The 10,931-nt window shown below is 49.6% G+C and overlaps 1 protein-coding gene across 3 annotated transcripts in view; it reads right to left on the bottom strand.

Annotated features, from left to right (window-relative positions):
* Positions 1-118: 118 nt before the first annotated feature.
* MFSD4A (major facilitator superfamily domain containing 4A) overlaps positions 119-10,931 on the bottom strand; it is a 32,605-nt gene continuing 21,792 nt past the window's right edge. Inside the window, exons 8-10 of one of the 3 annotated variants that reach the window (XM_025855200.2) lie at positions 7,982-8,052; positions 6,638-6,660; positions 119-5,495 (exon numbers count right to left, since the gene is read on the bottom strand). In XM_025855200.2, coding sequence (XP_025710985.1) covers positions 5,297-5,495; positions 6,638-6,660; positions 7,982-8,052 — 293 coding nt within the window. In that variant the 3' untranslated portion in view covers positions 119-5,296. Of the gene's footprint in view, positions 5,496-6,637; positions 6,759-7,981; positions 8,053-10,931 lie in introns of all 3 variants that reach the window. The other 2 variants (XM_025855201.2, XM_025855202.2) reach the window with 2 other exon arrangements.

The raw sequence follows: 10,931 nt of genomic DNA, 5'->3' as shown, positions 1-10,931 counted from the left end.
AAAGGCAGATGCTCAAGCGACTCAGCCACCCTGGCGCCCCATGAATTCCACTTTTTAATTTTTTTTTTTAAGATTTTATTTATTTATTTGACAGAGACACAGCTAGAGAGAGAACACAAGCTGGGGGGTGGGAGAGGAAGAAGCAGGCTTCCTGCGGAGCAGGGAGCCTGATGCAGGGCTCGATCCCAGGACCCTGGGGTCATGACCTGAGCTGAAGGCAGATGCTTAACGATTGAGCCACCCAGGCGCCCTCACTTTTTAATTAAAAAAAATTAATCAGACTCATTCTAGCCCTTGCAAGAAGCATGTTTTGCTTATTTCTGCTCTAGACATTGTCTCCTCGTGTAGTTTTCAGCTTAAGAAACTGGAGACTTGAGTTTATGAAGTAAATGAAATGAGGCCCTTTCAGAACTGAGTTGATACCATATCCATGGGGGAAAGCGGGAGGCACACATTATATCACAGAGGTCTGCCTCCTATCTCCAGGTGTGGATGGCAAGATGGAATCACAGAGGGTTCTTTGGGGGCAGCAGTGAAGCGTCCCTTTAGGTGGTGGGTAGGCCGTGTTCAGGCGGTTGGGTAGGAACCACTTCTGACGAGCGCTGGATCCTCCTAAGCCACTGTGGTCAAAATAATTCCCTAAAACAGGAGTCCCACGAGGTCGAATAAGTTTGGGAAATGGGGGCACCACCTCTTGGAGATGGAAAATACATATTGGAATGAAAAGCTCTAAGAAATCCTTCAGTAAAAAAGCTTGTTTAATCCACCATTTTCTAACCTTTCTGTGGACACATCCTCCTGAGAAGCATAAGGTCCATTTTGCAATCACTTTCTGCGTTTTTTTAGATGCACCTAATCACAAAATACTAGCCTAACATTGGGTAATTTCCCAGGGCTTGTGTTACAAGGTAGGAGAGACTCATTAACGGAAGCTTTCATACCGATTGTCACTAGAAAGCACAGCACTTACTGCCATATGCCCTGTAACGAGTCCATGAAGGTGACTTCCTTTGGGATAACCTTCTGAGGATGGTGTGTCATGAAAACTGAAACTGGAAAGATCATTTCTACCAGATGGAAAGCCCTGGTGTCAAGGCGGTTGCTGGAGCATCACACTGATGTTAGGATTCCCACGCACTTTGAATACATTGTCGTCATCATTGCCAGAAATCCTGCTCTCATCAAGGCCACCATCCACATTGCCCAGTCCAGTGGTTGATGCTCAGTCCTCATCGGAACCCCTGGTGGCATTGGTTACTTCCTCCTCCTCCTCAAGATACCCTTCACGATGCCTTCTAGGAAACCACAGTCCCTCCTGAACTTCCTCCTCTCCTGGCTTCTCTCACTTGCTCTGCTGGATCAGATTCTTTCTTCAAACCTCTAGGTGTTGAAGAACCCCAGGGCTCAACCTTCCAGCCTCTCAACGTTCTCTCTCTCTCTTGGCAGTCTTCTTCAGTCCCAGGACTTTAAGCGCTGTATGTATGTGACCACAAAATTTATGTCTTTGGGCTTGACTTTTAAGCTCTCAGCTTTGAAATTTACCAGCCTTCTTGATACCCAAGATAGCATCAAAAAATGAACATGTCTGAAACAGAACTCTTGAGCGCTAGCCCCTTCATCTTCCAGTGGTCAATGGCCTTGTCAAAGGGCCCGTAACTCAAGTCACATGCACTGGGGTCATCCTAGATTCTCGTCTTCCTCACACCCACGCCCCATCCATCAGCAAATCCTGACTTTCGAAATGTAACTTGAATCCAGTCACATTCACTACTTCCGACGCTGCCAATATCGTGCAAGCCATCATCCTGTCTTATGGTCAAGGCAGTCATGCCCTTGCTGGTGTCCTGGTCTCACTCCTGTCCCACAGTTTCTCCTCCACACAACAACCAGAGCATTACTCTTAAGAGTGTAAATGAGGGGCGCCTGGGTGGCTCAGTCGGTTAAGCATCTGCCTTCGGCTCAGGTCATGATCTCAGGGTCCTGGGATCGAGCCCCGCGGGGAGCCCGCCTCTCCCTCTCCCTCTGCCTGCCGCTCTCTCTTCCCACCCCGCCAATGACAAATTAAAAAAAAAAAAACTTTAAATAAATAAAAGTGTAAATGAGACCATGTGCCCTGCCTGCTCACAACTCCCAAGGAGCTCACATAAAAACCACAGGATCCAGACTCCTGCCGCAGCTTGTATGATCCGGCCCCTGGCTGCCACTCCCACCTATTTCCTGCCTGTCGCCACCTTGCCCACTGCACTTAAGCCCGGCTGGCCTGTCTACTGCTCCTCAGGGATGACATGCCCATGCTGGCCGACGCCCCTGCGCTCGCCCTGTCCCCCGCCCCACAGGCTTGTTTCCCGGTACTCCGAGTCCCTGCTTCCGCACAGTGTCTAGGTTCTGACACAAAGGGCACCTCCTTAGGAAGGCCTTCCAGAGCATCTCTGGACAGTCCGTCTTCCCACTGCCTTCCCCTGCTTTATCTTCTTCTGTGGCACTCCGTTATCCTTCATCCTGCGGCCTGTTCTTGCTGCCCATCTGTCTTCCACCTCGGTGTAATCTCCGGGAGGCAGGGGCTTCTCGCTCACGCTCTGCTCTATCTCTGCACCTAATCAGTGCCTTGAACACAGCAGGTACTCCCATCAATCCTTTTAAAATGAATAAAGGAATCCTCTGAAAGACCTCTAGGTCATTCTGTCTTCCTTTAGTGAATCTGGGGTACGGATGGATTAGATTCCCGCCTCCAAGTGGCAGAGGGCCATCTGGGAACAGGATGATCGTGCCGCACTCTGAAATGTAAAAACTCTTAGAAGAAGGAGGATCAGGTAAAAAGCCCTACTTGCTCTGTAACTGATTTTGGAAGTGTGGTATAAAAACCCATCAGCCTTCCCTTATTCTGATTATGTTCAAGAGGGAACAGTGGTTCTCAGTCTTGAGAGTTTTGTTTCTTCTAAAATATCAGCCATGTGAACCTATAGCTTGAGAGAGACCTTTTTTTTTTTTAAGGATTTTATTTATTTATTTGACAGAATGTGAGAGCAGGAACACAAGCAGGGGGAGTGGGAGAGGGAGAAGCAGGCTTCCCGCGGAGCAGGGAGCCCGATGCGGGGCTCGATCCCAGGACCCTGGGATCATGACCTGAGCCGAAGGCAGACACTTAACCGACTGAGCCACCCAGGCGCCCTGAGAGAGACCTCTCTTCGGGAAATATTTGGTCATTTGTTTCTGAGCTTCATATAAAAGAATCCGTTGTCCATAATGGATAACACGCTTATTAAATTTAAAATATTTTATTTCAGGAAAGATACACTTAGATTTGTTTCAGTCTTGTTTTCTATATTCTTAAATTAATCATGACACCTTAGATAAAGCCAATGATTCTTCTTTCTAAATTTGTATAAAAAGGAAGGTTTTGTTTGTTTTTTTTTTTTAACCACAAGAAAAATACAACTGCTTTCTTTTTTGTCCAGGTCAGTCACTCCCTCCAGCAGTGAGATTGCACATTTAAGTCTGACAGCCATCAAATACTTGTGAGTATTTACAGATCAAGTTAAAACGACACCCCTAAGACCATCAGCTTTCAAAAAGAATTTGGATCTGTTTGACTTACAATAAATATGTACCAAACATATGAACAATTTTGAAGCTGCTAATGAGGAGGTTTTAAAAATAAAAATTGCTAACATTGATTAAGCTGTTTCTCTGTCAGGCATATAATCGTTGCTTCAAACAAAGTCACTTCATTCTTCCAGAAGTCCTTTGAGGTAGGGTACGTGCTTTTAAAAGAAATGTCACTTATATTTAAAAAAAAAAAAAAAAAAGCCAGGCCGGAAGAGCATCCATGATGTCTCTGCCCAGGGCCACACACCAGCTAGAGGGGGAGGCCAGCACTCCCACCAGGCTCACTCCCCCTGGGGTCCCATCAGCACACAGGGTGCCGGCAGACGGGACCAATGCTCAGATGTGGGAGACCGCTGTCTGTGTGGGGCACACCGCTTACACCCGCTGCTGAGAACCTGCACCCTCTCTCCCTGTTCACACCTGTACATTCGTACCTACACAGAGAATCTGCAAGTAAACGAAGGTACGCTCGCGGTAATAGCCATTTCACTACTTACGGACGCCTCAGTGCTCTTAACCCTTTCCAAGCGGCCGGCTGGGGATTCTGTCTGCGTTACTAGGGGATTCGCTGTGGGCAGGAGCGCCTCCTCCTCAGCATGCTGCACTGTTTGGATCGCTCGGCAGTCCCAGCTTTTTGTGAAAGGAAACAACTTGACATGGTATAAAGAGCTTGTTTCCTCTATAAAAGATGGAAAGTTTAAATAGATATTTTGGAGAAATTCTTAGTGCTGTTTCTACACCTTTTATAAGCGCAGTCAATGTCAGTCAAGAAAAACAGAATCTTCATCCCATTCTCCCAGAAACTTCTGGCCAGTTAGCATTGGCTATCAGCAGTGGTATACAGGTGGATGTTTAACAGTGGGCTCTGTGGGTGGGGGCAGGGGGAGAAGAAAAGCCAAGAAAAGCCAGGAGGATGGCCTTTGCCGGTTTCTGTGGGGTGAATGCTCCCAGGTGGCTGATCTCCAGCCACCAAACACATTACTGGGGAAAGTGCTATTGGAAAGAGATGCTCAGAAGCATACCTTTCCACTATACAGATACAATACACATAAAAAACCTCAAGGAAGTGATGAGTTTTGAGTGGTTATGACCTTTGTTTTTAATGTAATTGATTGTAAGTTTCTATAATTCCATTTTGAATAATGGCTGTGTTTAACAACCAGCTCTCGAAATGAAATTTTAACCATCGGCTTTTATAAGCGAGTCTGAGCTAGCCCAGCATACCACTGAATTAATGTCCCAAAGATAGCAAGATTCAACTTTTCCTTTTCATGTTTTAGACGTTAAATGAACTACTGATAGCAGCAACTGGAATTTGAGGGACTTTGGACTCTCAAAAAGTAAAAAGCACATACATCCTTTGAGCATGCCAGGGAATAACTTGGGGTTTGTTTCTGACCAACTTAAAATATATCTACATCTAGCCATGATCATTGAACTTTACAATTTCAACTTATTCTTCCAAACTTCAACTAAAAGTGATCTTCAAACCCAGGCAGGGTGTGGTCCATGCAAGAGGTGGCCAATGGAGTGAAGCGTATGGCTGTCTTCTTCCTTCCCTTCTGGGTGTCCTGGACAGCTCTGACCAAAGATCCAAACCAGGGAAGAGGAAGGGAACTTGAATATCCATCCAGTAAACTTCTAATGATTTGCCCCGGGAGGATCCAGGTTCCCAGAAGTCAGTTTAATCTCATCTACCCAACCAAGGATTAGCGGAGAAGATCCGAGCCAAGGCGTGGAGAGATGGGCCTCCACTGCCTCCCCCGATTGTCTCGAACACCTGGGTCTGTGCCCAAGAGCCTGGCGGTCTTCGCCAGCCCCCTTTACCCAGCTTTACCTCTGGTAGCACTCTGAGCTTTCCATTCCTAGGGCTTTGTCCTGGGTAGGAACTACGAAAGAAAAAACAGGTAGCGTGTTTTAGCAGCTCTGACCTGCAGCAATTATTCCTTCTGAGAGATTACCAGGCTTTTGTTTCTCTGCCATTTTATGGCCCTGCAGGGAGCCAAGTCGAAAGTCAGACTTACTAGTTCTGGCAAACCATTGGTGGAGGGAGTTTGTTGAGACTAGTGCCTAGGGCTTGGGGAATAGAGGTTTCTTTTTGTCTCTCAGGAATAGGGAACTCAGTAGGTGTTACTCATTGCATATTCAGCAAACATTTCCGAAACCTAAATGAAGGCTCCGTGCTGAGTGCTACGCTAGGTACCTACCACCTTGGGGAGCAAGGCTATAGTCAGTGCAGACTTGGGTGGGGGGCCATTGTTCTTCTGGGTCTTTAAACTGAGTGGCCACCTGAGAAAGAGAGGACTGCAGATACCCGTTCCTTCCACTTTTTTGGTGATTTTTTTTTTTTTTTTTTTTGCTTTTATGGAAAGGTTGAGGGCTCCGCCTGCGCACCTGCTCTTAAGAACTGGCTCCATGCACAGCTGATCCGCTTGCTGGGACTTTGAGATCTCTGGGCAGAAAGGGAGGCAGGGAGGCTTGGGAGTATGAAAATAGCTTTGGGACTCCCCCTGCCTGGGGTCTCCAGGAATGAGACTATTCTTAGGAGGCATCTCTGCCCTGAAGGAGCTTTCCTTTGCTACTTGGCCTGAAGGACCTCTTTTTGAAAAAGAAATCTGGACTAGAGTCAAAATCCTAAACTGCAAAGAGATGGCCAATTAGGCTTCTGGGCTGCGTTCCAGCCAAGGAGGCAGACTCCGTCTTTCAGGGCCCCACATGGGCTGGAAAGAGATTCTTGGCCCGTGGTCCCATGGCACGGTGGGACGCAGGAAGCCAAGTTCACAATCCATGCCCCTCTCCTAATGGAGAAACCATGAGTCAGCCTATCACATTCCCTCCTGCCCTAAGAGTCCAGCACAGACAATCGCATGGCAAAGCAGGAAGAGAGGAAGAGGAAGCTGTAGAAAAATAAACATTTCCTTGCATTATACTTGGAACAGAATAGCATCTGTGGCGTGCTAAGATCTATAGTATCTCCGCCCCCTGCCCCAGCTCTGTTTTCCTCTTGTGTAGACACAGATTCTTTCCTTACCTGATGAGAGTCCAGGGTGCATCCTGTGGAAAAACAGGAGCAAGATATAGAAGGTGAAAGCCAAGCAACCAAAGATCACGCCACAGACCAGGAAACTATAGCTGCCCTGAGCCTGGAATATCTGCCAAAGGGGAAAACAGACACAGGCCATCAAAACCTCACATGAAGGTGTGTGTTGCAGGAAGCAGGTTTCTCAGTCGGGTTGCGGCCCGTCACACCGATAGGCAGGATCATGGGTAGCAGGGCCGTCTTGGCCTTGCTTCCAGGTTATGTTTCTGGAGGAGGCAGAACTCCTGCTCTGAGGCAGGGGGTTGGACCCCAGGACCCCAGCAGCCCCTGCTAGCTCTTGTCTGGAACCTTCTGGAAATCTCCATATCTTCCTCAAAACTCTGAGCATACTGTTTCTATACCCACAAGGCCTAACCAGAACTTTGCAAAGGATTTTATATATATCCTTTTATCATGGAAAATGAAAGTATAGGCCAAGGTGGCTTATGGAACCCCCATGGACCCATCACCTGACTTTAACAATTAGCACCAATTTCCTCTGTACCCCTCCCCCCCCCAACTCCTTCCCTGCACTAGATCACACAGAAGCAAACCCCAGACATCACGTCATTTCGATGCAGCCCTTCCCCCTCCGGGCAGGGCACCAAAAGAGGGAAGGAGGGTTGTGATTAGGGACATGCCGGAGATTGAGAGACCTAGGTTTGAATGTCCTGTCACTTATTAGAAGTAGGACTGACTGAGGGCAAGTTACTAATTTATCTGACTTTTAATATCCCCCTTTGTAAAAAGGGGATTGACGATATATGCCTTAGAGTCAATAGAAAGCAAATGTATTTTTTTTTTTCCTGGTGAACAGATGAGACATGGGTCTATCTGAAGAGAAGTGGGAGGGCTGGCCCTTGATCGGGGCAGGACTTGGGCAGGACGGCTGGGCCCCGTGGACGGTGGCCAAAAGCTAGGAGAGGCGGGGTGGGGATGGGAGGTTGAGAAGGGGTGGGAAATGAACTCCGGACTCCGCTCAATCCCATCCCAGGCTCTGGGAGCTAACGGACATTCCCACGGGGCCCTGCTGGCCCTGCTCCCAGACAGGCCTTGTGTTTGCGTTGGACTGTACCATACATCCCTTCCCATCTCCAAGTCCCACATTCAGAAGCTCAGCTTTCAAAGCTGACTCAGAAGCAGAAAGAGGTAACAGACCAAGGGGGCCCTGCTCCTGGGCGGGACCCTCAGGGAAGGGAGAGTGTGGGTTCAGAAGGTGGCTGGCTGTATCTTCCCCCCTGCTCTGAGGGGTGCTCCCCAAATGCTGGCCCCTTCCCCTAGAGTTTCCCCACATACCGAACCAACCAGCATCTGGAGGACCATCTCGCCAATTCCTGCCCCTGTCACCAGCACCGTGGTCGCACAGCCTAACCCAAAGAGAAGGATTTGGGTTAGTAGATGCAAGTTAAGGAGATAGAAGTCAGCTGGTATCACCCCAGTTATTTCTGGGAAGACTCTGGAAAAAGGTATGATGGCCTAAGAGGACTATTTCAAATTCCTTAGATTTCTCAGGCTCTAGTCCTTAACTTTGCTTTGGGAATGCTTAGGTTCTGCTGTCACTATGTTTGCACTGTTCTAGAACCTTCAAGTACTCAGGGTTGTCTTCAGAGTGGATTTCAAGTTACTCAGCCTGGCATTAGGAAGGGTCCTTCCCAATCTGACTGCCACCTGCCTTTCTAGAAAGCTTTCCCGGCCTGGTCTGGGACTGGCCCGGCGCCTCACTGCCCCGCCGCACCTCTGCTCACTCCGGCAACGTGGCACAGACCTTCCGAGTCCACGCTTCCGAGTCAGACTCGGGTCCCGGGCCCAGCAGTGTCAGCTACTGGCCGTGTGTCCTTAGGCCCCTTCCTCCCCTTCTCTAGGCCTCGGTTTCCTTCTGTAAAATGGACACGAACACCTTCTCCACGGGGTTGCCCCGTGGGAAGTCCGATGCAGTACAGGGAAGTGCTTAGCCTCGTGCAGGCGCACAGTGAACCCTCGAAACCCCACCAGCTGTCTGCCTCACCCCTTCAATGCTGCCTTCAGGATAAAGTCCCCAGGCTTTCCTGGGGTTTGCAGGGCCCTTTATAACCCTTCCCTGCAGAGAGCTCAGACGCCTCTCACCCCTGCTCACAATCTACCCTCCATGCCCTCCAGCCAGGAGAAAGCACCCTGCTTCCTGCCCCTGCACACTCCGGCTCAAGCCGGGTTCGGACGCCTGTGTTCACCGCCTCCTGAGCGTGCCTCCCCCGTCCTCTGCATCTGCCACGCTCCTGTTCATCTTCTAAGTTCCTCCTTTAGACCTCCTCCAGTAATCGCCCCCAGGCTCTAAACCTGCATTAGTTGCTCTTCGCCCGTTTCCGTCGGCCCCTCCGCCTTTCTCCAGGTCCCCCACTTCTGTCTGCAGGGCAGCCTTCTCCGCAGGGCTACACGCCCACGAGACAGGACTGGGCCTTGAATTTTAGCTCAGTGGCCAACATATGGTAGGTGCTTAGTGTTTTTTGAATAAAGCAGAGATCAGGGGCGCCTGGGTGGCTCAGTAGCTAAGCGTCTGCCTTCGGCTCAGGTCATGATCCCAGGGTCCTGGGATCGAGCCCTGCATCAGGCTCCCTGCTTGGTGGGAGGCCTGCTTCTCCCTCTCCCACTCCCCCTGCTTGTGTTCCCTCTCTCGCTGTGTCTCTCTCTGTCAAATATATAAATAAAATCTTAAAAAAAAAAAAAAGCAGAGATCATCATTGCTGACTACGGACTTCAAGATGTTCTTTTTGGACTGGCTTACATTTCTATCCCTCTCTGCCTTTGCTGTCACAGTGTTCACAGCCAGTGCCCCACCCTTCCCTGGAATGCCTTTCCTTTTTCCTTCTGCCTTTCCAAAACCTGGGCCAGCTCCTATCCCATCAACTCCGTGAAGCTACGTGTTGGATTCAACATTGGTCACTCCCTTCTCTGAATTCCAGTAGCACCCACGTGTATTCCACTCATTCATTCAAAAACCCTCCACTACTTTCTGTGCGTCAGGTACTGAGCTGAACACCGAGAGTATTCTGATGACTAGAGTTAACATATAGATTGAGCACCTGTGAGGCTAAAGTCAAGTGTTCTACATTTCCTCCAATGCACAAACAATGCTACAGGTAGGTGTGCGCATCCCCGTTTTGTAGATGAGAAAACCGAGGCTCAGAAAGGGGAAGAGAAGGGACTCGTACAAGGTCACAAAGCCCGAAAGTGTGCAGGCAGGACTGACTTTCTGGTGCCCTCAATGGAGCACGTCGAGGAGAGGACACAGATAACATAGGTACAGAAGCCTTGAGGCAGGTACAAAGGGGGTGGGTACAGCTTTCCAGGGGCGTCAGAGAAGCTTCCAGAAGGGGTGGAGAGGGAGGGGCGGAGTAGAGTGGACACTCCAGGCAGAGAGTAGCGGGTCATTCACCATGGCTAGCAGGCCCTGAGTGGCAGTGTGGTGAGAGGAGGTGCGAGAAAGGAAGAGAGCCCCACAGGAAGTCACGAAGGCTGTGACCGGCTCTGTGTCTCACGCGGCCCCCTCTGCAGCAGTGTGCGGGACGGCCTCCCAAGTGGCCCCACCCTGGCTGCACTGCAGAGCCCCCAGTGGCCCCGGTCCCGTTCCATTGGACGCGTGCAAACCAAGCCCAGGCCTTGGGGTTTGTTAAAAGCGCCCCGGGCGACTGTAATGTGGGAGCAGCATTGAGAACCGCGGAGGGAGGCAAATGTGGAGGGGACGGGCCAAGACCTGGCAAAGCAGGGATAGAGGTGATCAGAAACTGGGAAAAGCTGGGCACCTTGAAGTATTCCAAGCAGGCAAGTGATGGGAAAGGCCTGAACTAAGGCAGGGATGGCAAGAGAGAGGAGGATGGATTTGAGGGATCATTTGCAGGCAGAAGCAACCAATACCAATTATTATTATTGTTGTTATTACACTCTAACATTTGGCTTAGTTCATTCATTAATTTCTTTTTAAAGTAGGCTCTACGCCCAAGGCGGGGCTGGAACTCACGACCCCGAGGTCAGGAGTTGCACGTTCTACGGGCGGAGCCAGCCAGGAGCTCCTATACTGTAATACTGGTTGACCACTTAGAACTCTGGGATCTTCCGTGTGACATGGGACGCCAGCGTTATTTCACTGCTTCACTTACTCACTTGGGGTTTGGAGATCATCCTTAGATTTCAAGGATCCAGGCCTCCTGCCTCTCGTTACTGTGGTTTTAGCTCTAATGGCTTGGGCCACCCCCGCGCCTCCTACACCCATTTC

The sequence above is a fragment of the Callorhinus ursinus genome, unplaced genomic scaffold, assembly GCF_003265705.2.
Source record: "Callorhinus ursinus isolate GAN/ISIS: 27379988/994484 unplaced genomic scaffold, GSC_fseal_2.0 scaffold57, whole genome shotgun sequence".
Lineage (NCBI taxonomy): Eukaryota > Metazoa > Chordata > Mammalia > Carnivora > Otariidae > Callorhinus > Callorhinus ursinus.
Note: the sequence above shows the minus strand (reverse complement) of the source record. Positions and strands in the feature narration are given on the sequence as shown.